The sequence below is a fragment of the Rutilus rutilus genome (assembly GCF_951802725.1).
Source record: "Rutilus rutilus genome assembly, chromosome: 18".
Classification (NCBI taxonomy): domain Eukaryota; kingdom Metazoa; phylum Chordata; class Actinopteri; order Cypriniformes; family Leuciscidae; genus Rutilus; species Rutilus rutilus.
This window is the reverse complement of record NC_140231.1, coordinates 16,924,667-16,952,626: the sequence shown is the minus strand read 5'-3', so window position 1 is coordinate 16,952,626 and position 27,960 is coordinate 16,924,667. Positions and strand designations below refer to the sequence as shown.

Genomic DNA, 27,960 nt, shown 5'->3' with positions numbered 1-27,960 from the left:
ACCAAAGACATGAACAAAATGACCGTTTTGCAAACAATAACACAAAAAAGCTTTAATTTAAATAGGAGGGGAAAAAGAAAAATCACATAAAAAAACTGTACATAACTTTGAATATTGAATAACAGTTTTTAAATAAAACAACCCCCAATATAACTAATTAAAAAAAAAAAAAAAATACAGGATGGTGTACTATTTTACAATAGTTGTGCAAAAGCAGTATTAACTGATTCAATTCCCCAGACTTCATGATTCTATGTCGAGAGAGAGAGTCGGACCCCTCTGCAAGCACAGATACACCGAAGCGTGACTCTCCTAAGACTCAAAGTAGTGTCCTCCATTGAAAAATAACCAGAAATCCAATAATAATAAAATAGATTTATATATATTTTTAAATATATTTATATACAAAACATGCTGTACATATATGGCAGAGATTGGTTAGATCCCTTTTAAATCACTGACACCCAAGACTATCCAGTAACTTGTGCTTTCTCCCAGTAAGAGAAGTACTCCCTGTTGCTTTGGAAAAGTTACCCTAAAGATGAGAGTAATGGTCCTGATGGAAAGAGAGAAAGAGGTCGATCGGCCTCGAACCAAACGCTCAATAGCTATTAAAGGTGAACGAGCCGAGTTTGCTTGGCAGACTTGAAATGACCTAGAGAGTGTGACTAGGCTGCACGGTTCGCAGAGAGACTTCATGCTTAGTGTTCCAACAACGTGATATGGTCTGTGATGGGCAGAGAGACTCTATATACTTTTAAGTGTTATAAACCTATTAACAATCGGTGGTTTAAGTGAGTATGAAAAAGTGAGCATGATCAAATCGGTGCAAACTGCCTCTACTGGCACTAAACGAAGCTAGAGATTCAAATCACGTCAAAACTTGATATTGATCGGACCGAATCGTCTGTTTTGAACGTGTCAGCATTGTAAAATGAAGGGCCGCTCAGTAGAGAAACACTTCGATTGTTATTTTGCATGAACGCATTACTCTAAAGAAAAATCTCCAGCAAAAATCCTTCTCTTCCACCTGAAACCCAGTCAAACCGTAAGGCACCATTTTCTCATGGCGGCCCCCACATGCTGACTCTCAAACCATATCCTTCAACGCAAAGCTTTTTTAAGAGCACAGCTCAGCCGTGTCAATCATTTTAAGCTAGGAAATTATATATGGTGAAGGCGGCTTTCTGAATCTGAAAACCACTTTAAAATGCTCACAGGATATTCCACGCTCCTTTACATTGACACGCCGCAGCTATTCCAGGCTGATGTCAATGGTGTATTGTTTGACTGCGAGCATTTGATATGTTTGTTATTGTAGAGGCAGTGAGTGCCCTGCTTTCCAAAGCAGGCGGTCTGAGCTTCGGTCGCCCAACAGCAGATATATAATGACATCTACATTTCCAGTTGTATTACACACAGAGAGGGAATTTGCTAGTCACAATCAGGTGGATTCAAGAATGGAGGGGAGCTTACAGTTCACTCATGTCCAGCTAGTATCAGCACAATCAATAAAAAAAACAGCCACTCCATCCATCTTCATTTGAGATCAGCAATCAAATAAATCTTTGTCTTTAGAATCGGTACATCTTTATTGTTTTTATTCCCCCCCATCAAGTTCTTCCAACTAAAACGCTGGAGTTTAGAAGTCGAAGCAGTAGTTAGTTCTATTAGTAGTAGAGGGGGTGGTGCAGTAGCAGTAGTATTGCAGAGAGGGAGGCGCTTGCAGTAGCAGGAAAAAGCCTGACGGGAGGCCATGAAACCCTCACGTGCTCTGGCCCACTAAATCACCAGAGCCCATTCGTTAGGCAGCAGTTTAGGAATTAAGAAGGTAGTCTGATTTCCCGTGGGATGTGTAAAGAAATAAAAAGAAAGAGGATGGGGAAAAAGACAGACAACCTGATGACTTCTATCCTGTCCCAGTTGTCCTACACTTCACCCCCAAAACTCAGGCCCTTCCATCCTCACCTGAGCTGGCTGTAAACTACGTAGGGAAGTGCACATGAGAGCGAGTACATGTGTGTGTATTCAAGTCTTATCCCTGAAGCTCGCTGAAGAATGGTCGTGGTTGTGTCATTTAAGAGTGTGAGGCTACCGACGTGATCGAATGTCTTTTCTGGAATGTGTTCGCTATGAAATGATAGCTCTGTGAGAGGGCATTCAAAATCGAGTCCTTTGGTCTTGAAAGGACGGTGGCTGATTTGGTGGAAAGCTCTGGGCTTTGATCGGAGGGAGATTAAAAGAAAAATCCTGCACAACACAGCTGACGCAGAGGGTTTGTGGATGTTCAGCAATGGACTGGATGCTTGAGGGTAAAAACAAAAGCTTGAGAAGGTTTAAGGCTGCTACAGGGGAGAGGAGAGTTCCCTTTTTGTTACTGCTGGTGGTACAGGTCACAGATTTGCTTTGATTAAATGACCTGAACCTCCTTTTGTAAGAAGGAAAAAAAAAATCCCTTAAGATTGCACAGACTGTCCACTTTTTTGGCTTATGGGCCTGGAGGCCAAAACAGTAGCCAAAGAAGCTTAGGAGAGCTCAGTCCAGAGTTCATTACTTACGCTGCACTCTTCTAGTGTGCTTGCGTATCTGGTGATGTGTTTAAGTATACTTGCGAGAAACATCCTAATATATGCAGAACTGACCGAAGATGCTTTAATTCCTCCCAGCGCTCTCGCTCTCTGGATGGTGAGGATGACCATGGGCTAGTCTGATCCAAGCTGTACCTGTCGTGCAGTGAAGGCTCAGCGGAGGTGCTCAAGTAAAGGCAGTTCTGTAGATTCTTCCCGTGCACTGGGCGGGTCTGATGATGTAAGGGGCGTGGTCTCAGAGGGTACGACTGCACCCACTGGATCCAGTGTTGGGCTGACATCAATGGGCAGGACAGGAAGGGGAGGCTGCGAAGGCTAGGAATAATAAAGACATTTATGGGTTAATTTTTATGTATATACACCAAAAGGTTCAGGTTGGAAAACATTTGAAAGAAGTCCCTTATGCTCACCAAGGCGGCATTTATTTGATAAGAAATTTAGTACAACAGTAATTAGGGATGCAATGATACTTTTTTTCATTGTCGAATTAAAAGTTAACTGTTTTTTAATTGATTTATCCCAGATAATTAAAGGCTTTTTACTTCACCACGCAAGTGCCTTGGAGTATTTCATCTTCATAATTTGATGTCTACCTCTACCAGTTTATCCAAAGAGTATCAGTGGCTACGTGAAGACACCTGTGTTAGCACTCTCTGCTTCTGTAGTTTTGTAAGATTTACTGTCACTTTTGATCAATTTAATGTATCCTGAATAAGAATTTTTTCAAAATGTTATTAATTCATAAATATACTATTTTTTGTGTGGTCTTGCACCATATGTAATTTTACAACCTGTCATTAAAAAAAGTAAACTATCTGATATTTAGGGTGCTTTCACACTAGCATGTTTGGTGCGCACCTGGGTTCGATTGACATCAGAAATCGGTTCGTTTGGCTGATGTTAATGCTGTTTTTCGAACTCGAGTGCGCACCCGCAAACCGTACCTGGTACAAATATGCTAAACACTAAAGCTTGACCGTGTGTCTGTAATGCACTTGAACAGACCTCCTTGGTACTCGCGTGTTACACACGGACATTTGAGCTTCTACTTTTCCTTTTAATGATAGTTGGCAAACCCACGTGAGGGGTGCATTTTTCACCACCTACTGCTTCAGCAACAAATAAAGGATCTGGCTTAGGATAGCCAATACCGATCAGTAAAAAAAAAAAAAAAGAAAAAAAAAAGAAGCTTAATCTGCCCAGATGTGATCCTTGAGATCAGCTCGGGACACCGCTAGTCTTTTACCTGTGTGCGTATGCTCTGTGATGCTGAACCATCCCCTTCCAATACTGCAGGTCCGTTGAATCCTTTCCTCCCTGGCAGACTCCATTTGTTATACAGGGCCTCATAGTGCAGCCCGCTGCCCTGACCCAGGCTTAGGCCCCTCTGAGACACCCTGTGACTTAGATTGTCCTGCAGGCTACTGGGGCAGAAGCGGTCTGCAGGTGGAAGGGCCACTGAGCCACTGAAGGACAGCTGGGAGCTGGACAGGTGTTGCCCCAAAAGCCCATGGATGGAAGAGGTGCGTTGCAAGGAGCTAACCAGCCCTGCATCCATCCGGCCCTCTGATTGGCTGAGCAGGGCAAGTGGGAGGGGCTGGGGATGTAGCGGCCAGGAAGGTCCAACGGGGTTGTCAGTCCCTTGAGAAAGGAAGGGAAGAGTAAGACTAAGCCTGCACACATCATTGCTTTATTAATTGGAGGTGGACAGTGATACATTAACTGAGAAGCAGGCGTCGTACCCATCAAGGGCTGTAAAGTAGTGGGATGAGGCTGAGGGATGCTGGATGCTGTGCTCTGTGGAGGATGAGCTGCAGGGTTGTTACTGATAGAGGTAGAGCCACCACCACAGTCTGAATCCTCAATGTTCCCTCCACTGTTACATCCGGCACCACAACCCTTCTGAAGCCTGAAGAGAGCAGAAAGAATATACATAAATAACAATAGACACCTAAAATGTGATTTAACACGGCAGAGTGCATGCTTGTTCTCGACTCCCGACCTGTCCCAGCTGCTGATGAACCAGGTGTAAATGTTGTGGGGACTGATGGGGCCTCCCCAGACCGAGCGCAGCTGGACATGGGCCCCAGCGTAGGATGTGGTGAGCGGGGAGACGTAGATGGGGTATCCAATGGGCTGATCACAGGACGAGTTAATCATGTTCCTCAAGGCTTGCTTGGCATTCTGGATGCTTCCGCGTTCAGGATTCCGGTTCCGCAGGAAGACCAGCTCCTGCTGCTGTCCGGCCCACAGTCCGCGCACACACTCCCGGTTCACCTGAAGGAAGCACCAGTGAAAGAATAGTTACAGCAATGTCATGATAAAATACATGTTTACAGTTGTGGAAATCCAGATTTATTAAAATGCTTAATTTAGGTTTACATTGAATTTAGCATGTTAAGGTTAGGTATAAATTATGATTATCAGAGTTTTCTAGCAAACGACTCTGGTCAGTCCTGTTTTACTGAAACTCTTGGAGTTTGTGTTTTAGCAAGAAAGTCCAGCCAGTCCTGTACTCGGGTCTCAGTGTTTGAATAGATATGCTGAGTGGATTAGGGTGGGCAATGCTCTCAGTCTAAAACCAGTTCCTAAACCTGTCTTTTTCGGTTCCTGCCCCTAAATGTATATAAACTGTAAGAGAACATTCATGTCAGACTTGGTGACTGCAGCTACCGACAGCTCGTGTTCTCAATAAAGAATCCTGCTGAAGAAACAACCAGGTCTCCTGGTCTTTCGATTCTAAGTTCACAACACAGTCGACAGAATATACATGCTAATAAACAGGCTTCTGCTGCAAAGTACCTTGATGACTCTGAAGCTGAGGAAGCGTTTGTTCAGCATGATGATCTTGTACTCGTCGCTGCCGTCATCCATAACGTGGCGGAGAGCGAGCAGAGAAGGCATGTTGGCCAGGATAGCGCTGCGCCAAACAGGGTCACCCTCGTGAGAGATCAGCATCTTCTCTTCATTAGCTGTGATGGCATCGTACAGCACCACTGGGTCCTCATACTCATCAGGAGAGGTGAAGTGATCCTGTGGAGGAAAGGACAGAATGAACGAAAGACAAAATTAGAATCCAGCATTCCAGAGAGCCATTTTATATAATTTTATATAAATAACTGCATCATCATCAGACTACTTTTACTTTATACAGCATGTGATGTGAACTGTAACTCACCAAAAGTCTATTTTAGTACAGGCTATGAAAATATCACTGTGTTACCCCAGAAACCTGAATAAAGTGTGATATCAGTGGGGATAGATAAATGCCTCAGCTGTACCTGATGCAGTTTGAGGGACATCCGTACACCTGGAGCTACCACCCTGTTCAGCAGGTCCATGTCTGCAAAAACCCACTCGTCTCTGGGAGAGGTGATGCGAAAGTCACCCTTAAACAGGGCGTGAAGGCCATAGAGAAAAGGCTCCAAACTGAATGTATAAGAAAGAGAATCAGTGCGGTTACATCAACAAAATTCCACTCATAAAAATCTCATGGCAAGAAAACCATGTTTACATAAATGGTCAACAAGACTTTATGTTAGTTACAGCAACATGAGCGGTAGTGATATAAAGTTGGTGTGCCAAGCAAATGCAAAAGGCTGATAAATGTTTTACTTTAGGCAAATGAGCAGTGACTATGCACCAACTAGCATTATGAGGTATAGGTATAACTTTAGTTCATTTTAAGTTTACTCCGGTTATGCGACACATACGTGAGGATGTAGTGTGTAAGCGTCCCAAACCTCACAGATGTGGAGAAGATCAAAAGTATGGCTACATTTCAACAGGCTCGATGCCAACAGCACAGGATGCAATATTTGCAACAAGATAATTGCTGCCAAGACCAGCAACGACAAATCTGATGAAGCATTTGACAGTGAAAAGCATTTGACAGTGAATGGAATAAACTTAAGAGCAGAAAGTTGCTCCGTCTTCGACTGCAAGAAGAACTGAAGCGCGTCACATAAATCGAAACTCAGCGTATAGGTTACTTGCCTCACAGACATGAGAAACAGGCATATAGGATGCTTGAAAGTCTACTTTTAAATGAACCAATTCGAAACCAAAACAAACAAATTATGTAATCTAAATGAAAGGTGCATTTCTCTCTATAGGGGGACGCGCACACACACGCATTCACTTTACTGCGGAGATGACGAGTCAACAATGTCAACTTCATCTTTGCAGCAAACACTGAAAACGCAGAAAATACTAGTTCATTAATAAACAACTAAAATGTCTCCTTGCTATTTTTTCCCGACACATTCATAATCATTAGGCTACTTCTGCCAGTGCTTTGCGGCAAGCTTTATGCACACGCTTGAGTGCGAGGCATATATTCTGCCCCCCAGTGGCCTATATGAGTCTTTGAGTCCGTAATAAGTCAACAAACTGAAAAAATAAACCCAAAGTTATTTTTAGGTAATATGTAATGTAATCTTGTTAAAACGGATTTCATAAAATTGGTTTAGACAAAATAATGTTCAGGAACCGGTATCAATGTATTTGCAGCGCAAAAAAATTAAACGATACCCAGCCCTATGTATTGCATAAAATTAGGCACTGCAGAGCTCCCCCGCTACACCCATACGCTACCTAATGCCCAATAACTCTGATGCAACATTTTCAGTGCTTGGGCCCTAATCATGTAGAATGTTGCTTTTTAGAAGCAGTAAACATCTTATTTAACAGGTAATATTATGTTAATTGTATTCAGACATCAAATAGCTAAGGCTAGTTGTATAGCCCACAAATAAAAATTAAGGCATGCAGCAGAAGAAACACCGTTCTGTAAAAATGCTGAATGTGTGTACGGTGCATAAGCCCACAACTTATGATATTTAAATGATTTAAGCAAAAACGCTGTAATCGGTTTGAACACTTACCTGGCTGACATGCTGTGGGAGGCAGTGCCCAAAGCTCGACGGCCCAGAATACATAACCCAAAACAGAGTGTGACCAGAGGGGAATCCTTCTCACTCTCAACTGGCTGTAACAGAAAAGAAAAAAAAAAGAAAAAAAAGTTACATCTTTCACTCCCATATAAACAGACCACAAGTCAGCAACTGTAAACAGCAAAGCTGTCTTTAAAATACCGTTTCTCTGCGGCTGTTGCAGTATTTGATCCACTCCAGGTACACCAGACAGAAGGAAAAGGGAGTGATGCCGGAAGCACGGTGGTCGTAGTCTTCATCTATGTTCAGGTTGAAGGTGGGGTCACTATCCACATAGGAAGGGCTGAGGCAGGGCCGCAGCGCTTCCTGCACCGCCTCGTTGGCCAACCACTCCTCCAGTTTGGGTGAGCGGCTCACATAGTAGATGATACTCTGTGGTGGAGAGACTTGGATCACTGCTCTGTATCTCAGTAGCTACGTTTACATGGGCACATTTAGTTTCAATCAAAATGAAATCATTCCGAATGATGAATCCAAACAGTGTTTACATGAAAGGTAAATAAAGTGATCGGATTGCTGTGCATTTATACATTACAAGCTTCAAACCGGATTTGATCTCTTGACATGCGCAAACTGCATGAATACACAGAGTTTCCCGCTGTTGGTGCATAATAAACATAATCCTGTCATCGCTTCTTTTTTTGTTTTAACAGCAGACTTAATATTTATCTATTTCGGGTCCTAATTAGGAGACAACGAGGACATGATGCTTTGTGCCATGCTGCTTATTTTTATCAAGCCATAAAAATGTCCCTTCCTGTGCGCTCAAAACAAGGTGTCTGTGGATGATAGTCAACTAGTGCGATTACAAACGGATTATTAGGGTCCATGTAAACACAGATCCTGATGGTTTTATTTGGGACATTCGTCTGATAGGAACTGACCTTGACGTAATATGTGATGAGAATCTTTCGCAGGTCGAACACTTGAAGCATGGAGGCTGCGTTGTTGTCGCTAATGCTGTAGCCCTCCAGCACATATTTGGTGGCAGCCACTTCCCAGGCCAGCCAGCGCTGACCAAAGGCCGCATTGAAAGAGAGCATGTGGGGGAGATGACCTGGCTCACAGCAGCAACAGCCTTCATCTTCCTCCACCCCTTCAGTGATCGCCTCCACCTCCCTCTGCTGGCAATACGTTCCTGAAAACAGTTATTCAAGAAAAGAGAAAATGAAGAGAGGAAAATACACTGTTCATGGTAAATCAGTTGCGGTTCAGTATCGGAAACCTTAGATCGCACAAAAACTATTCTAAACTATTCGATTCCACAAAAGGTTCTATATAGCAGAAAAGGGTTCTTTAGATTTTTAGAATGTTCTTCATGCCAGATAAAAAATATGGTTCTTTTAAGATCTGTTGACTAAAAGGTTTGTTGAAAAAAAAAAAAAAAGTTCTTTAGTGGCATCACTCCAAAAACCACCTTTTGGAACCTTACACTTTAAGAGTGTACATGACTAGTGTTGATTCTTCCTGAGTATAAGATGGGCACAGGCACAGATTTTTTTTTTTGCTTCATATTATGATTCTACCAAGTCAGACAATGTAAAACACACATTGTTTTCATTTGCCATGATTATATGAGAAACCAGGCAAATGTTTGTGGGAGTTTTTGTGTGTGAAATGACTCCGTCCGGTAGTGTGGGATCCTTAAGCACGGGACACACCAAACCGACGCCAAAGAACTAGCGCTGATGAAAGCCGACTGTGTTGTCGGCTCGCGCTGCTGCCTGCGCCGGGGGGAAAAAGCTGCACTTGAACACACAGAGAACTACTGCCGACTGTCAGCTAGAATGCGCGTTCTGCGCCTGCGTGTAAATGAGACAACTGTCTATTTCTGCAGATATATTCATCTATATTCGTCATTCAAAAAGGGAAACCGACGCTGCAGATACACAAACCATAAACAAAGCAGTGCGTGCTTGCCGTTTTAAATATCAATCCTGCTAAACACTTTCTTTATTCCACTCTGCTCATGTTAATACTGAAATATTTGCTGTTTTGACTTCTTTGCTCACTGTTTTGCTATTATTCTCGTGCACTGACACGTTCACTAAGCTGAACAGCCAATCAGAGTTCTCTCTCTCACCGACAGCCCGACACCGATTCAACATGTCGAATCGGCCGGAAAAAAGCAGACGAGGACCAATTTCAGCCAACTGTGCGGAACACACTGAGAAAATTTAAGTCGGCCGACACACAAAAGCGTTTTAGCGGATTAGTGTGCGTGCCCAGTTTTTCTCTGTAACCATTTACAAAGTCAGCAAGTGAACGATGCCTAGTGTGTTTAAATCGAATTCAGATCAGATTTTAAGTCATGTAGTCAAAAATTGTGCAGTCCCTTTCCTGGAACACAGCTCACCCCTGAACTCCAAGCCTCTGAGCTGGAAAGTGACAAGCCCGTTGCCGATCTCAATGATGTGTACAAGAGCATTGAGGTAGTCGGAGGCGAGGATGAAGCAGTCTCCTGTGCTGTAGTTTCCCCAGCGGCCAAGCAGAAGGTCCCCACATAGCGAGTGCTGCAAAGAGCGTGTCAGATGCTCATAGAAGATAGAGTTCAAGTTGTTGTCATCAGCACCTATTCAAGCAAGCGATAAAGGGAGAATTAGAGGACAGATTAAAAGGAAAATACATAGATGAAAGGTCTGTATTAATCAGATACAATATCACATACCAGGGTTGCGGTCCAGCTGTGTGGCCAGACGCGTGTTAGAGTGATCCACCCGTTTGGTGCTGAAGGACAAAATTATATTTAAGGGTTCAAGTCACGTCTTCAAACTTTTTTAATCAAAACAAACAACGTAGCTGACATTTGCATGATATTTCTGAAGGCTTACTTATAGTCTCTCTCCCAGAACTTCACAGGTCGAGTGTAGGAAGTAACAAAAACAGCACTGCCTAGCACAGGGTTGAGGGGAGTGGAAAAGAGAGCTGAAAACACAGCTTGCACAAACAGCATGGCAGAATCTGAGAGCAAATCAATGTTAAGGGACATTTTCAAAAAAACAACTGTATAGCAAGACATTGTAAACATACTGAATGTGAAAAAGAAGTGGGGACAAACAAACAAACTCAGTTATGGACAAAGCAATTGAAAAAGTGTGCAAACTACCTAAAACAGCTGAGGAGGAACATGTGAAATGTGCTATATGAAATGGCAGCACTCCCCCACTGGGCACATGTTAACACCAGGGTAAAGTTGTGAGATCAGCATTCAGGTCTGTGTGAGAGTAACGCTGGTAAAGGATACGGGGAACAGCAAATGGCTGAGCGAAGGCATGGAAAGCAGAACCCCATGTGATCTGCCAAGGTGCAATGTAGGTCAGCACAAAACGCAGCTTAAACAGCAGATCCCACATCTGCTCACACACAGGAGAGATGACAGCAACATCAGTCTTGAGATGCACAGTCCAGCAAGAGTATAAGTAATACAGTACATACAAACGTTTAAAAATGTCACTCAAATAGAATGTTTATAGGGAATATCTAATTGCCTTATTATTTTGGAATAACATTTACACCAGAATTAACTAGTAAAAAAAAAAAAAAAAAAAAAAAAAAAGTGTTAAATGATGGTGAAAACCTTAAAAGAAACGGTAGCCAGTTCAATGACTATATAAACGCTTTCCTTATTATACATTCACACATCTAAATTTTAATCTTGATGTTTATAAACAACAACAACACCCGCAGACATGTAATGCTTCAACAATCTATACACTACCGTTAAAAGTTTGGAGTTTTTATTTTTTAATTAATGCATTTCTTCAGCAATGACATTAAATTGATCAAAAGTGACAGTAAAGAAATGTATATTGTTACAAAATATTTCTATTTCAAATAAATGCTGTTCTTTTGAACTTTCTATGTATGTTTTCCACAAAAATATTAAAGGGGTCATGAATTGAGAAATCAACATTTCCTTGATTTTTTGACATAAGAAGTCATTGTACTATAGAAATATCCTGGATGTTTCAGAACTCAAAACAACTTGTTTTAGATTGTCACATTATGACATAATAGTGCGATGAAAGCCCACCTCAGCAGAACAAAATCAACACCTACTTCTACATCATTGCCTCTCTAACCCTGGACACCGATTTGTGCATGTCATATAGTAGTAAATACGAGAGACGCAAACGATAGAGATGCCTCTGAGGATTACAAGACATTTTGCAGTGACAAGTTGTAGAAATACAGTCTTTGCATTGCCTTCCTTGTGACCCTAACATAAAGAAAGTGTGGATAAACTTTATTAAGTTCCAGTCAGAACGTGTCAGTAAGACACTGTTCATTTGTTCGCTTCATTTTACTGCAGAATAATTTTTAAACAAGACAGTTCAACAGGCTTTCAGAGAGACCGAAAATAAAAGATGATGCAGTGCCGACTTTATTGGATTCGACAGCAATGTCGCAGACACTCAAGTGTGAGTAATGTTTTTACCATGTGGCTCTATTGGTTGGTCTGTTAGATTTTTTTTATATGTACTGAGTATTAATACTGTAGCGCCGCAGAAAAACTGAGAATAGTTGATTAGCAAAGTGATTTGCTGTGCTTTCCTTTTCTTCTGCATTTATGGGGTTAATATAGGGACTTCCTGGATACGGAAGGAAGCACATAGAGAATGCTGTTTTTGTTATTGTTTTGATTGAAGCCATTCGCTGTAATCCTGAATAAAAGCTTTAATGAGCGACATTGTTTTGTCATCAGTAAGACATTACAACACGCTTCATTTTATTTAAAACAACACTGCAAATGACAATGTACGCATTTTTCACTTAACCGAAAAGGATGAATCTCAGCGCCTCTAAGACCGACAAATAATGGTACGTTCATAATTCTGTTTACACTAAACTAATTCTGTTTACACTAAACTTATCCTGTCACAAAGTTATCTTCTCAACTATAACTGTGGTAACTCATACTTAAACTTTATATGCCACAACCTACATAATACTCAAATGTTTCACATCACTGGAAAATGTTTCAACTATGTAACAAGATTATTATAATTTTTTTTAAATATCAATTTAAATACCCAATCAAAGTAGTGGGCGTTTACTTCCAAGTCTTGAAAGTACTGAGTTTGAAAGAGAGGGCAAAAACACGGATAGAAAATAGCTTAATTTCTAAACTAGATTTTTTTTTTTTTTTTAATGTAAAAATCTTAACATTATAAGCGAACATTATAAAAAAAAAATGCAGTTCATGACCCCTTTAAGCAGCACAACTGTTTTCAACATTGATAAGAAATGTTTCACTAAATCAACATTTAAATTATGTGATCATGTAGCAAGGATCATGCTAATGAAGACTAATGATGCTGAAAATTCAGCTTTGCCATCACAAGAATAAATTACATTTTAAAATATATTAAAACAAAATAGTTTTTAATATCTCACAATTTACTGCATTTTTCATCAAATAAATGCTGCCTTGGTGAGCATTAGAGACTTTCAAAAACATAAAAAAATCTGACCAACCACAAACTTTTGAATGGTAGTGTACATAGAAAAGGTGGAACTGGTGATGGAAGAACTAGATTGTGATAATTAGAGCCCTTGCATAACATTATAAGTGGACTTGAGGGACAGAATGTAAATGTTACAAGTGTTGAAATTGGCTCCTTTAAATCTCAGAGAGATGTGACGTATGCTCAGACCTTGCTGAAGAGGATGGACATGCAGTAGTAGTCGAGGAGGAAGGTCTGTGAAAAGCGCGGGTAGTCGAATTGGAAGAAGAGGGCGGTGAAGCACAGAGTGACATACTGCTGAGACGGGACACAGAAGGATGAACGAAGAAGCTTCATCCCAGCCACCGAGATGAACAGAGCACGGCCACTAAAGAAACAGATAAAGTATACCATATCACTGTGCAAGTCTGAAAATCTAAAGTCTGAGACCACATTGAAAACCTGGGATACAAAAACTTCCAAAGCAACAGAGTAATATCAGCTAGTGTTAAGCTTCACTACACTAGGACTCTTAGAGAAATCTTAAGGATTCTGGATGATCTTGTTCTTACTAGGCTCCAGGTTTGTCAGGGTTTTGGCTGACAGTGTGAGCTTCAGTGGTGAGGGAGTTGAGCACTACAGCCGGGTAGATGAAATACTTCTCCACACACTGCAGCCAAGCATACAGCTTCTCAAACCACATGAGCTGAGCAGCATCTGAGACAGAGAGGGATCAGTCCATCACACTTGTTCAGATTTTCAGGCATTAATGCGTGCGTGTTGGTTTGACTACTCACCTCGGACCTCAAACTGGCTGTATTCTCGAGATCGCAGCACAGGGTGGGCTAAGCAGAACCAGGGCAGCTGTTTGCGGAGCTGAGGCAGGAGGTAGTGTGTGAAAAACCCCACTACCCCTGCCAAGATGTACAGGACGAAACTGAGGGCAGGCTAAAAAAGTAGTGCAAAAAACGCAAATTAAAATCGCAATGATTTAGAAAAATTGTTTATGGAAATTAATTTCTTGATTCGCTACACTGAACGAGACTTCCCACCTTTACAAGACTAGAAATGATGGTCAGTCCTTGGATTAGAACTAGGTTCTTTAGCAAGATCTCACAATGAACCATTAACATACTCAAAATCAGATTCTGGAATACTGACCTGCAGAGCAATAAAGACAGTGCTGGCACTAATGGCGAAAGTGATAATGGCCATAAGAGGGCACATGACCAGGTCTGAGTGAAGAGTCTCTTTCTGCAGAGTCAGAGAGGGGAGCCATTTAAAAACCATTAGAACACTTATTTAGCAAAAGATAAATGCAGATGGAGAGAGCTTTTACCACAGAGTCACGCAATTTCTCTGGAAGAGGGTCTTTAATCTCTAATGGTGGCTCTTCTGGTGTTCGGCTCTCCAGCTCTGGGAAGAACTTGGAGCGGACCAGAGACCTGCCCAGTGAACAGTGTAGAAAAACATGTTAGATTCCAATCACAGAGCTGTTGAGGAAGTGAGATGATTGGGAAGTCAACAGCATGTGTGGTGAGGCTGACCAGAGGATGGTTGGGTCACTGCTCTGCCTGCTCAGATGATAGGACAATGCCAGAAGGAGGCCACAGAACACAGAGAAGAGCACTGGGACATGTGCCTCTCCCCATGGAGCCTACACAGACACAATAAATAAAATGAGTAAAGGAAGCACTGATAAACACAGTTGGTTGTAAAAGAGACAAACAGCAGCCCACTTACATTGATGGCACCAAGGCAAAATCCATAAACCAGAGCTGCCACCAACATACTGCGCAATAGACTGTAGACTGAAGACAGGGGGCTTGTGGTGGCTGAAACACAAATGATACGATCTCATACTTATGGTGCAATAAAATACGTTATATATACATATATATATATACACATACTTGTATCAAACCAGTTGAACAGGAACAGCACAGCTTTAGAAACACTGTACTATAGGGTTCCATTTGTTAACATTACTAACAATTAACTAACAATGAAAAATACTTCTAAAGCATTTATTTCTTTCTCAGATAATGTCAATTTGAACATTTATTAATACATTAAAATGATCTCTTAATCTGTATAGGTTAATATTTAATGGACCTGAGCTAACAACTGACATTTGTATTTATTACTAATGTTAACAAAGATTAATCATTACTGTAACAAATATATTGCTCATTGATAATGTAAATGAATGCATTAAATAACATTAAATGATTGGACCTTATTGAAAAGTGTTACCGCTATAGCATTAGTAATGTATAATATAGGCCTCACCAGTTCCACCGAAAATGTGCATGTCCACCTGCTCCAACAAACACATGAGGAATGTGTTGACCTGAGGTAGAAGCCCAAACAGGAAGATGACGGGAAAAGAGAGGGTGAACACTGCAGAAGAAAACATATTAATAATTACATTACTATATTATGCACAACTCAAACAGAGGTTTAACAGAACTGGCTTTGAATGATAGTGAACAGACCTATGAGCATGTCTCTAGCACAGAGCAGAAAGTGGGCAGAGAAGAAGGTGACCCCATAGAGGGTGAAAGGCAGCATACTGTCCAAATTGCCGACCAAGTCAAACACCCAGATCAGCATACAACACAGGCAGAAATACACCGGTCGGCTGTACACGATGATCCAGTTATGGCCCTGCAATGAAGACCACATCAAATGAGATAGGCTGGTCTTTGACTGTGAAAGTCTAAGAAAAGAGAAGACTGAAAAACAGCCATTTACTCACATGCATTGGAGATGCTGCATCAGGCTGTACACTCTGAAATGGACAAGAAAAAACGAATTAATACTGGACACATTACTATCTTTTGACGATCAAAAAAAAAAGAAAGACCATTTTAAAAATGCTAACTCTCTCACTGACCTTTAGCAAGGAGTACTGACAGCTGGCAATGACTAGGCAGAACTGGAAAACCCAGATGTCTCTAAAGAAGCCCTGGAGAAGAAGCAGAAAGCCAAGGAATGCCACCAGGCTGGCCAACACCACCGCAAACACATTCTCGCCAACTCGTCGATTCCTGTCCAGCAAGGCCAGCAATGCTAGCCTGTCGTAACGAACTCTTAACCATTTCCCCGGCAGCACCCAGAATCGGTAATACTGTTTAGGCTTGGCCTTTTCCTCAATCATCAGCGTGTTCTCCTGGGATTCATGAGGGGACTCGTGATCTAGGTCGAACTACAAACAGAAAAAACATCAACACAATCAGCAGGATTGTGAAATGGAACATGAGTTTTGATGATGTTGAAGCGTTAAGTCTCACCTCTGGCATATCCATTGGCAGCCTGCGAACCTGCATACCCTGGAGGACCACCGGTCTGGGCTGCAGCATGGACAGCACCGGCGCCACCTCCTGGACATCAGTGGAGGTAAAGCTGGAGGACTGTGACTGTCGCTCTCGCTCCCTGAGCCAATGAAAACGTGTCAAACACTAGGAGACTTCTGAATATTATCCCAACGGTACAAGTTTTAAGACTTACTGGACTGGGTCCTCATATCCTCCACCAGCAGGCCCAAAAGTATATGACCTCTTTACTCCTGAAATTAGATCATTTCAATTGAAGAAACAAACTAAACCAGAATTAAATTAGTGTTACAAGTCAGTGAAGCACAAATGATTCTTTACCACTCTCATCAAAAAAGTAGTGCACAGCTCCCTCTGAGGTGTCGTCAAAGGTCGATGCCTCGTGAACACCGCTGCGGGGCAGCAGCAGCAGAGATGAGGCGGCGAAGTGCAGGGCGGAGGGGAGCGTTCGTGTGCGGGAGTGAGAGGAGGTGCGGACTCTCTGGAGGTCCTGTAAGCTAGGAGGAGAGCCCATGGCGGAAGGGGGTGGGGTGGGGTTACTACCAGCATTATGTCGCCTGCGAATAGCCTGTGTCCTCTTCACACTGCTCACAGAGTCACGTTTACTTCCCTCGTCTGGGGCTACATGGGCAAAAAGCAACAGGCAAACCAGTTTTAAAGGGCAAAGAAGATAAATTAAATATTAACTACAGCAGAAATCAATTAAAATAACTTATACAAAAATATTATTAAAAAGGAAAAGTGCAACTTTTTACATTTGAAACAAAAACATTTATTCTTTTTTTTTTACCTAATGAGGGTGAATAATGTGTGTCTTATACACCATGATAAAAAAATTATTATGAGTTAATCAATTAAAAGTAAATACAAATAATTACTGAAAAAGGAAAAAATCTAATGGTTTTTCCAGCCTAAATATTGGGCGAATATAATGTGGTATGATGGTCTCAAACACCATGACCAAAAAAATAAAGAGCAACATACCACAGTAAAATCCTATGCATGGTTCTAAATATTTTTGCACATCTATGCAATGCAAGAAAAGAAGTGCAGAGAATGAATCTGTTCGCTCCTCACCTCCTCCTACTGCCCCCTCTTCCAGCAGCTCTCCTGCCCTCCAGCCCGTCTGGTTCCCAGCCCAGGAGCCCCCAAGTGAGTCTATCCTATGATGTATCCTGGAGAAAGCCTCTGAGTGCATCGTCCGAGCCTCCAGGTCTGATTTAGAGATGGTGAGTGGACGTGGGGCAGGATTGGAAGAAGGGGGTAAAGGTAGCATAGTAGATGCAAGGGTCCCTGTGTTGTTGGAACCCCCACCGGCCCCATCCATGCTGAGCACTCTGGCATGAGTCTTGGCACTGGCTGTGCTGGCTGAGCGCTGAGCACTGCGAGAATGGGAGGGACCTACTGCGTCAGGCTCCTCCCCCTCTCCAGGGCTAGGTAACTGACTGGGGCCAGGCTGGGAAGCATTCGCCAGATCGGGGGAGTAGCAGGAGGTAGAGGAGCTTGAATCATCATCTTCATCATCGTCTTCGTCGTCAGAGCTGAAGCGACGTTGGGATCCAAGGCTAGAGCCTGCACTCATATCGCTGCCATCGTCTTCGTCGCTGGAGTCCTCGAACAAGCTCTCGCTGTAGGCTTTGGCACCCAGCCGACTGCGTACAGGGATGTAGTCTCTGTGTTGGCCACGGTTTTGGTGCCGTCGATAGGAGCCACAGTCGAAACTGCTACTGCCAGGAGCACCTCTTTTGCGTGGAGCTTTCCTGCGCCCGGGGCGGTGACCCACACTGCCCCCGGCACGTAGCAGCTTCAGATCTTTAGGTCGCACCACCTGCTGCTGAGCTTGCAGAGATGGTGGCTCTGCTAGGAGGTAGGACGGGGCAGAGACCGGCAGAGCAGGCTCCGAGCAGACCAAGCCCAGTGCCAACCCTGACGGTACAGAGCTGGCCTGGCGTGGAGGAGGAAGGGGGGGTATAGGGATGCCATTGTCAAGATCGCAGGTCTCAGAACGCCCGCTGCTAGACGGCGACGAGTCCTGCAAGGAGGGCTGTGCAATGTCTGAAAACAAAGGGGGAAGGTCCTCCCCCTCCACCAGAGTTCTGTCCAGGCCCTGCCCAGAGGAGAGCTCTTTGGAGGGTGAGCGTAGCAGCACGCTGTCTGACAGGTCATCTGTGTCGCTGCCGCCCTGCAGCACGTCTCCAGGCTGCTGATAGGGGCCTTTACCCTGAGGCAAAGCTGTGGAAGCAGCGTTAGACACGGGTTTATGCGTCTGGCCCAGCGAGGGACTCTCAAGCTGTGTTGAGTCTGTTTTCTCACTGCGGTAGCTACTGACCGTACTGAGAGTTTCTCTGTCTGTGGCTGCTCCACCTCCACTAAAGCAGCTGTCAGTGGAGCCAGCAGCCAGGGCCACTCCAGTGCGGCTGCCTGGTTGCTCAGCACTGGGGGCAAAAGTGACAGGGTCGAGGCCCAAACCCAACAAGTTCTCACTTAGTTCCTCGCTCAAGCTACTCTTGATAAGAGGGCTGAGAGGAGCATCTCCCAGGCTCTCAGAATCAGCTGAAGGCCCAAGGGGGGAGTAGCCTCCTAGACCCACCCCATCAGGGCTCTGCTGAGATAGCTGCTCCACACCCCCATTCTCCACCTGATCCTTCTCATCTCCATCTTCTTGGCTGGAGGGGGACGGTGGGATGGAAGGACAGTTTGCTGGGTGCAGGCCACTAAACCCTCCAGACATTACATCACTCACACCAATTAGGCCTCTGTAATCCACAGCCAGACAGGATGGTGCCACACCTGCAACGACAAAAAGTGTCCAGTTACTACTGAGCAGATTAGCGATGTTTACAGGTACACATAACTTGATACTAGTAAGAATCTTAAATCCAACGGTTTTAAGCTATCAATTTATTCAGTTAATTTATACGATTTTAATATCTTGTAATATTTTGCAATAAACATGCAACAAATTATTTAGTACATATAATCAGTGACTGTAAACTTTTTGGCTTCAAATTAAAGTTTATAATGTTACGGTTCATCTCATAGCTGGTTGGTTTAGATTAAAGCTTTTTCCTTAATAAAGTTGTGATGAAACGGAAGTAGTGACAGATCTTTTCTTCTGTATTGTGACGTACATTTATAAAAAATAAAATAAAAAAACCTAGTATGGTGTTCTATCCATCAGTTGTTGATTGATATTACCATGTGGGCAAATAAATGCCAAGTTTTGATCATTTTGATTAAACGGGTCCAATTTTTTTTTCTTTTTTTTTTTAAAGATACATAATTAAACATTCACAGCAAGATCTTAAACAGGCATTTACAAAAAATAGATAAGTGAATTTGACTTTTTTGAACCAAGGATGCTGAAAATGTGGGTTGCCACCGTAGCTCTCTGGATTGGAAGTCTAGGGCAGTGTTTCCCAACCACTGTGCGGCAGTACACTAGTGTGCCGTGGAAAATGATTAAAAAAAAACGTACAAATAAGAATATATCATCGCTGTCAGGCCGAAACCTTGCATTCTCTAGATTTCATTTTTGTTTTATAAAATATATGCTATTGGTCATCCTTTACATCTGCCTGTGGGTTTTACAAATATTTAACCAATAAAAAGCATTTAAAAGAGGTTGTGACTAAACCTTGTAGGTCCATCGCCTCCTCAAATTGTCAGTCAAACCTCATAAATCCACCCGCCACAATTTAGACTGCCTCAGATGCGGCTGTACCAGTGACGAACAAAATATCTGTCATTCGCTGGTCAAAAACCTTGTAACTACATGTGAGCTTGATTTTCATACAATGTTAATATTATAATGAAACATGCAAGTGTCTAACCATTTATAAAAACATATATAATATGTAAATTTGTTGTTTTATCATCACCAAAAACATCATATAGCTACCTATATGACCTTATTGTATTCCTGCCTGACTTAAGCTCAAGTTTCACATTAAATGTGAGAACTACTTTTAATATAATATCTAGATCTAATTTGCCATTTGAAGCAATGCATGTTTGTGAAATATTGTTATATATTTACATAGAGGTGTGCCGTGGGATTTTTTACTTATCAAAACTGTGCCGCAGCAAAAAGAAAAAAGTTGGGAAACACTGGTCTAGGGAACTGTCCAATGCAACACTAATGTAGTGAAGCAGTAAAGGGACAGTTCTTACTAGTGTTGTCCTGAGAGTTGTGTCGAAGGATGTCTCTATGTGCAGAGGTTACGATCACATTATTAGCGCCCTGCTCCTGCATGAGCTCCTTAATATCTGAAATTTTAAAAATGATAAAAATCAGAGAAGAACTGAAACAAGCATACCAGTTCATGTTACCTATTTGGTGTTGTATGTTTTTTTTTTTTTTTTTTTTTTTTTTAAAGCAACAACAACAACATACCCTTTGGGACTCCAGGGTCTTCAAGATGTGGTAAAAACTCCTGAGCAAAAGAAAAGAAAACAAGTCAGAGGAAATTTCAACGAGTTAAGGAGAATAATGCTCAAGGACATGTGACATTTGCCATTAACAATATCCTCACCGACACCTGATTCAATCCAAACAGCGAATGCTGGGAACTGCAGCGTACAGGAGGGGTGGAGTTCACCTTTCGGAACACCGTCATTTCCACACCGACGCCACTGTCCCTGTAGGCACAGGCATGCCGACGTGAGCCAAAACTGACTGTGACTGCTCGACACCATCAACAGATGTCAACCAACAACAAATCACCGAAGAACATCTGACTCAGTAGCATGACGCTTATAATGCTCTACAAACTGATTCTGTCTACTAGCTGAATTGAGCAATAGATAAGTGAAAACTAAAAAGAATGTAGTAATGTAGATACACTGTACCTGTGTTGGCTTCCGTCGTGAGCGCCAGAGCCTTCCTCTCCTTCTTCCACTCTATGGGGGTCAGTGGCGAACGAGGCCTGCCTCTTCTCCACAATCTCGCCCAAGTCAAACATGGCATGTAGTCGGAAATTCACTGCTTTTATGGCCGTGAAGAAGGCCGCTATCACAGCGCAGTACACACCAGCCACCACTAAACTGGCAGGAAGGGCCTGAAAGAAAGAATGTGGGAGAATCACATCAATGTGGTTGCAACATTACAACCTCAAATTCATTTCAGACACTGCATCTTATGTAGGCCACAATGGACTTGTGCAATTTCATAATGCGCTTGTGTGCAAAATAGGCTACAACATAGACTACCGGTCAAAAGTTTTAGAGCGGTAAGATTTTTAATGTTTCCTGCTCACCAAGGCTGCATTTATTTGATTAAAAATAAAAACAAAAACAGTCATATTGTTAAATATTATTACAATTTATTACATGGCTTGGTTGAATTCTAATGTAGAATGCGGTCTGTTATTTCTTGATAACAAACCGCTGCTAAGTATAACACCGTTGCCATGAAAAACAGAGCGTTGCTATGGACGCAGGATTCTAACCGTAGAGACGGAACAGACTATTTTCTTTAGCGGAAGCAATACAATCGTTTTTAAAATCAGTATTTTGTGTCAAATTATTGATTTATTTGGTGGGTAGCCATGTAATAAGCGGGATAATGTAGAGCGAGGCGGTTATTATAGCGAATACAACCCCTTCAGGCTGATTCAAGACCCCTCCGCTACGGTCCTGATCAGCCTGTCGGGGTTGTATTCGCTATAACAACCGCCTCGCCCTACATTATCCCTTACTTAAAACAGCTGTTTTCTATGTGAATATATAGTAAAGTGTAATATATTCCTGTGATCAAAGCTGAATTTTCAGCATCATTACTGTATCATATACATTTCTGATTATTATCAATGTTGAAAACAGTTTTTTACATTTTTATTTCAGGATTCTTTGATGAATAGAAAGTTCAAAAGAACAGCATTTATCTGAAATAGAAAGCTTTTGTAAAATTAAACACTACCCTTCAAAAGTTTGGGGTCAGTAAGAATTACTTTATTTTATTTTTGGGGGAAAGAAATAAAATAAATCAATACTTTTACTCATCAAGGATGAGTTAAATTGATCAAAAGTTACAGTAAAGACATTTATAATGTAAGAAAAGATTCTATTATAAATAAATGCTGTTCTTCTGAACTTTCTATTCATCAAAGAATTCTGAAAAAATATATATATATATTTCACACAACTGTTTTCAACATTGAAAATTGAATGGTTTTTTTTAGCATAAAATCTGCATATTAGAATGATTTCTGAAGGATCATGTGACACTGAAGACTGGAGTAATGATGCTGAAAATTCAGCTTTCATCAGAGGAATAAATTACATTTTAAACTATATTAAAATAGAAAACAGTCATTTTAAATTTTCATATTACTGTTTTTGTTTTATCAAATAAATGCAGCCTTGGTGAGCAGAAGAGACTTCTTTTAAAAACATTACCGATCTAAAACTTTTGACCAGTAGTGCAAGTAATAGTAAATGTATTAATTAATAAACATTAAAAATGACATGACAAATATATATATATAAAAAGATATATCTAGGGCCTAATTAGATGCAATTGACATAAAACTGAGTAAAATCAGTTACTATTATTATTAAAATCATTGATGACATTAAAAGCTGTAAAGTTCAATAAAATATGTTTAATGGTCAACTTAGGATTGTTACAAGAGCAGCATGACGGAAGTTCACCTGATAGTGAAAAGTATCACTAGCGATATCATAACATGTCATGTTTATCCACAAGCTTTTCTGTATTATCAAACCGGTTACCACACTGAGAAAATGGACGCAAAGGAATGTCTTCCTGAAGACTGATGTAATGATTCTTCCTTGTATATCTGATCGTTAACATTGATCGTGCTTGTAAGGTACTAACATTCTGTAAAACTTCAAGGCTGTTGCCTTGAAGGAACTTTATTGTACTTTAAAATACTGCGTTGACTTGGGGTCTGTAGGAAAAAAAAAAATTTCAGGGAAGAATTTGTTTGATTAAAAATACAATATTAATACAATTTAAAATAACTCCTTTTAATGTATTAAAAAAAGGTTTTTTTTTTTTTTTTTTTAGTGACGAAAAAGCTGAATTTTCAGCATGCAGAAATCATGCAGAAACTGGAGACACCTCCAGTGACACATATGATCCTTCAGAAATCATTCTAATATGCTGATTTGGTGATCAAGAAACATTTATCATTATTATCATCAGTGTGCTTGTGCTGCTTAACATGGTTGTGCAAACCAGGATTTTCTCATGAATTGAAAGTTAAAAAACAAAACAAAAAAACAACTACAACTAAAAGTGAACATTTATATAATTATATATTTTTTTACTCTGACACTAGGTTTGATGTTATCTTGGTTCTGCTTCATTGAAACCACTTAGAAAAGACATTCCATAGAAAATATCCCTGAAGCAGAAATATCTGCAGCTGTCATTCATCTTGACAATTTCAGAAAGATCTTTCTATAGTAAAGCTTGAGATCACCATGTAAGGAAAGTTTCTCAACATGAGTGACACCTAAATATTTCAAGCTCTTGGATTCCATCAGTATTATTACGTTTACATACATTTTTCCAAGAACATCTGCCTGGAGAATTACTGCATGAACTCACCATGTACAGAAGAAAGGGGAAGGCCAAGAGGAATATCCAGAGGTAGAGATGAAAGCAGTTTGAGAAGGTACTCTGATGAGGGTCAACGTACCATCCTCCGGTCAGAGAAGCCCACACTCCCTGCCGCAATATCTGAAGAGCTTGAGAGCCCATGTTATCGCTTCGGGACGAGACAACCCAGAGTTCTTGAAGTTCCCTTGTCAAAGTTTCTAGTGCGGTACTTCCATCGGGAACCTCGGGATGGACTTTCTCGGACTGGTAATGAAAAGGCTGCCCAAAAAAAGTTAGCAGAGAGCGAGACGATCCAAAACAACTTCAGGCCTGTGTTTTTTCAGCATCAACTGTTCTTTTGTATGCTCCTCCAGCAGACCCCTGTTTGTAGTGCAGATCATCAAGAGTTTTTGGCACAACTGTGACCCAAGGGCTACATGAAAACATTCATCCTGAGGAATCATCAAAACTGCTTGGTTTGGTTTCTTTACGACTTCCCAGCACTTTAAGCAAACACAATCCCAAAAATAATCAAGCTGTTCTGATGACATACTTAAGATCAACAGGCTATTTTGAATATGGTCATTTTAACCTATCTGTGGCGTGATAAGGCATGAGACATTTGTCTGATTTAGATAAAGTAGCCTAATGTGGGATTTCTAGAAAACACAATTAAGAAATCAAGTTTCATTTAGGGATATCGTATATTTAACTAACTTTAGAGATGTCAACAGATATGTATAAGATCACTGAACAACTGCAACTATTTCAGGCAATGTAGAGAAAGACAGGCAGTTAGTTAGTTAACGTCTTCATTGGCTTTCTAGGCTTCTGTAACTATTGCAAATATGGTAGACAGCTTCAGAGTCCTGAGAATTCAATTTCTACTTTTTCTGAACAAATTTGTAAACCTGTCCCGTTGCCAAAACAAAAGATATGCGTATATGACACCGTTTAGAGTTTTATGTCTTAACTGACTGCTGATTTATTTTAACCTATAGTCATCTCGTCCAAGCCTGAACAGTCATAGTAGTATCCTTTCAACTTTTCCTTTATGGCAGTAGCTAATCTCTACATCTGGAGAAGGAAAAACACTGAGCATTCTCGGCAAACAATAGTCGTTTGAATAAACGAACGCCGACAAATGTCTCAGTGGATTTGGCTTTTAACCAGCACAACTTCAGCTAATGTTAGCATAGGTATGTTAGCTTGCCTAGAGCATCTTTGAAATTATATTGAGTCTAAATAAAGACAGTAGAGAGATTCATTAATTAATTAATGACCATGCAACGTTCCAATATCACTTCAATGAAAACGTTACCAGAGTGCGAATATTTTTAGAACTGTAAACAAACCGTGCGTTTACACAGCAATGGCGCTAACGCTGACAGCTGAACGACTGGATTTTAGACTGAATCAACCTGCTGAGCATCGAATCAATCAGAAGGGGCGCAAATATATTATATGTAATCTATTTTCTCAGTTTTTCGACTTAATTTGACGTATATCGGTCCTCTCACCGCTCAATATCACCTGACACTCACTAGCCACACCGCTAACATGCTACAAGCAGTAGTGAGACACCTCTGACTTTGGCTTAAGTGTTTTGTAGCAAAATTAAGCACTCTTCAACTCAACGTCAACATTCCATGGTTTTTCTCGGCAGGGTCTGCGTTAATTCCTCCAGAAACGAGAGAAGGAAAACCACAGGACGGCGAAACTGAACGCGAGTTAGCATCGGCTAACGGCAGCACTGAGTGCTTCCTCCTTATGACGAAAATAAAAATACAAAAACACACACAGACCGCAAAATATCTCTACGTGGTCACCACTTCAACCATTTCCACGGTAAGTCCAGGGCCGCTGTGTAAAAACTCCAGCGAGAAAACCCCAGAATGTGAGCTCGCTAAGTTCCAGTGTCGAATCGCTTCATTCACACAGGTAGCAAACACCCACCTACAGGAAGAGAATTGATTCTGCAACGCGATTGGCTACTGCGGTTAACCCCCACCTGCATGGACGGAACTGATCCTTCAATGCGATTGGCTGCAGCAAGTGTTTGTCATTCAGTGGACAAATGATCGTCAAATCAATGATGATTTGATTCATCGATATGTGACAGACATAACCTTTTTCTGTCAGGTTGCAATTATTTCATTCAGGCCTCCATTCATTCATTTCAAATTACATCAAAGTTAATATTTTCTTACAGTAATTTATTTAAATGATTTTTCCAGATTTTTCTTTTCTGGGACACTTTTTTTCTAAGTGACCCAGTTAATCTTAGATAAAGTGAGACGGGTTTTTCAGGCAAAGTGAGGCACTTTTGAAAACTTTTCCGATTGATTATAAATATTTAATCATAATATTATCATCATAGTATTGATGAATCATAAATCATGTCATACAGTTTGGATATTCCATGATTACATCATGTTGTACTTGTAGTAGTCTACAATCTCTTTGATTCAAGTCCCCCCCACAGTAACAAAATATATAATATTGCAATATCCACGTATTATTCACAGGGACTGGTATGACTACAGTTTATTTTGTGATTCCAGAAGCTTCAAGAACTAGGTTCTTCAATAAAAACCACTGGTCAATATACTCTAAGTTAGTTTTACATGTTTTTTTGTGGGACCGTGCTGGTGATTTATTGCCATTAGCTGGTCCAAGCTGATCTAGATGATGGATTAGATAGACTAACATCTGGTGGGGTTAAGACTGACTTGGTAGACCTTAGTCAGGCTGATAAAGGCTGGTAGATCACCTAGTACCAGTAACAAACCAGGTTCCAAAATCCGCTGTGACCCACCAAGCTGATATAAAATGGTGTTCCAGCAGGGACAAAGACTTAAAAGGGTGGTATAATGCCCTTTTCACAAGATGTAAAATAAGTCTTTGATGACCCCAGGGGGTGTATGTAAAGTTTTAGCTCAAAATACCCCACATATATTTTTATATAGCATGTTAAAATTGTCCCTTTTTGAGAGTGAGCAAAAATGCACCGTTTTTGTACCCTGGTAATCCAGAGTTCTCGTGAGAGCACAAGTTGAATTTGCTCAGCAAGTTACTATGGTGTCGAGTAATGATGCTCATTAAATATGCCCCTCGATCTGAGCTGCACCAATCACATCGGGTTATCTGATATAGGCGAGCCAGAGGCGAGCTAAACAGATGATGACAGCGCTGTGACGTCGAAGTCATTAGTAAACATTGCAAGATGGCTATGGATGAACACCAGTTGTTTGAAACGGCTTTGGTCGCTACAATGAACGAGTTAGACTTGGCTTTTTTATCTAAAACAGGAACAGAAGACGCCGCTCGAATCGTTCCTTTGCAAGAAGGACGTTTTTGCTGTTTTGCCGACCGGATACGGTAAGAGTATAATCTACCAGTTAGCTCTGCTGGTAGCTAAGCGTATGGGGTTTATTGTTGTGATTGTGTTATCCAATTGCGTGCAGTGAGATTTTCAAATGCATGCTTGGTGCCGCCCCTCGAGCTGGCCGATTTTCATTAGTCGACGCCAGACCATTAATCTTTTAGATTTAGGTCTGGATTTCCAGGCTAACTCTTTATTGCCTAAACATGCAAAAGAGTCTTAATGTTTCTGGAAGTAGAATCTACATTGGTTTTTACCCCATTCTCAATTCAAGAAATAGACAATTGGGGAAGAGTTTTATCATATACATGTACCTCCAGTGATTCTCTCCTTTTCTGGGTCAGGGTGCCCAGGTTGTCCCGCTGGTCACAGATGGTGGCAGCATCATAAAAGTCCAGTTCACTAAAGAACAGCGTATTTTATTATCATTTTCATTACCTACAGTAAAATCTGTAAGAAAGTACAAAGCACTTGCTTCGCTGCCCTACGAGGCCACTCCCAAGCCACGCCTACCGGTTACAGAGGGCAGTATCGGAAGAAATTATACAACTAGGCTACAAGTTTACTCGAAACTGAAAAGACACCGTTTTATTGTGAGATCCATTCTCACCCCTAATGGGCGGGTTGAAAACATGCGGAACTAGCTCCCACTACTGGCTGTAGACGCTAGTCTCTGG

General features: G+C 41.3%; 1 protein-coding gene across 2 annotated transcripts; it reads right to left on the bottom strand.

The window, feature by feature from the left end:
- Positions 1–37: 37 nt before the first annotated feature.
- On the bottom strand, positions 38–25,853 carry LOC311276925 (pecanex-like protein 3). Of its 2 annotated transcripts, XM_084386948.1 has the most exons (33): positions 23,908–25,853; positions 21,180–21,388; positions 20,864–20,969; positions 20,725–20,764; positions 20,502–20,597; positions 17,406–19,118; positions 16,650–16,949; positions 16,504–16,561; positions 16,287–16,428; positions 15,890–16,201; positions 15,752–15,784; positions 15,489–15,660; positions 15,283–15,393; positions 14,734–14,825; positions 14,538–14,647; positions 14,330–14,435; positions 14,152–14,244; positions 13,788–13,938; positions 13,563–13,707; positions 13,201–13,378; positions 10,788–10,896; positions 10,375–10,504; positions 10,212–10,270; positions 9,900–10,115; positions 8,428–8,681; positions 7,685–7,915; positions 7,475–7,578; positions 5,870–6,017; positions 5,391–5,621; positions 4,591–4,865; positions 4,331–4,497; positions 3,835–4,229; positions 38–2,903 (listed from the first exon to the last, which is right to left on the bottom strand). In XM_084386948.1, the coding sequence occupies exons 1-33, from the start codon at positions 24,058–24,060 to the stop codon at positions 2,742–2,744; spliced, it is 6,801 nt and encodes a 2,266-aa protein (XP_084243074.1). In that variant the 5' UTR covers positions 24,061–25,853; the 3' UTR covers positions 38–2,741. The 2 variants fall into 2 exon arrangements, with proteins under 2 accessions (XP_084243074.1, XP_084243075.1); XM_084386949.1 differs by lacking the exon at positions 20,502–20,597.
- Between the last annotated feature and the right edge of the window lie 2,107 nt (positions 25,854–27,960).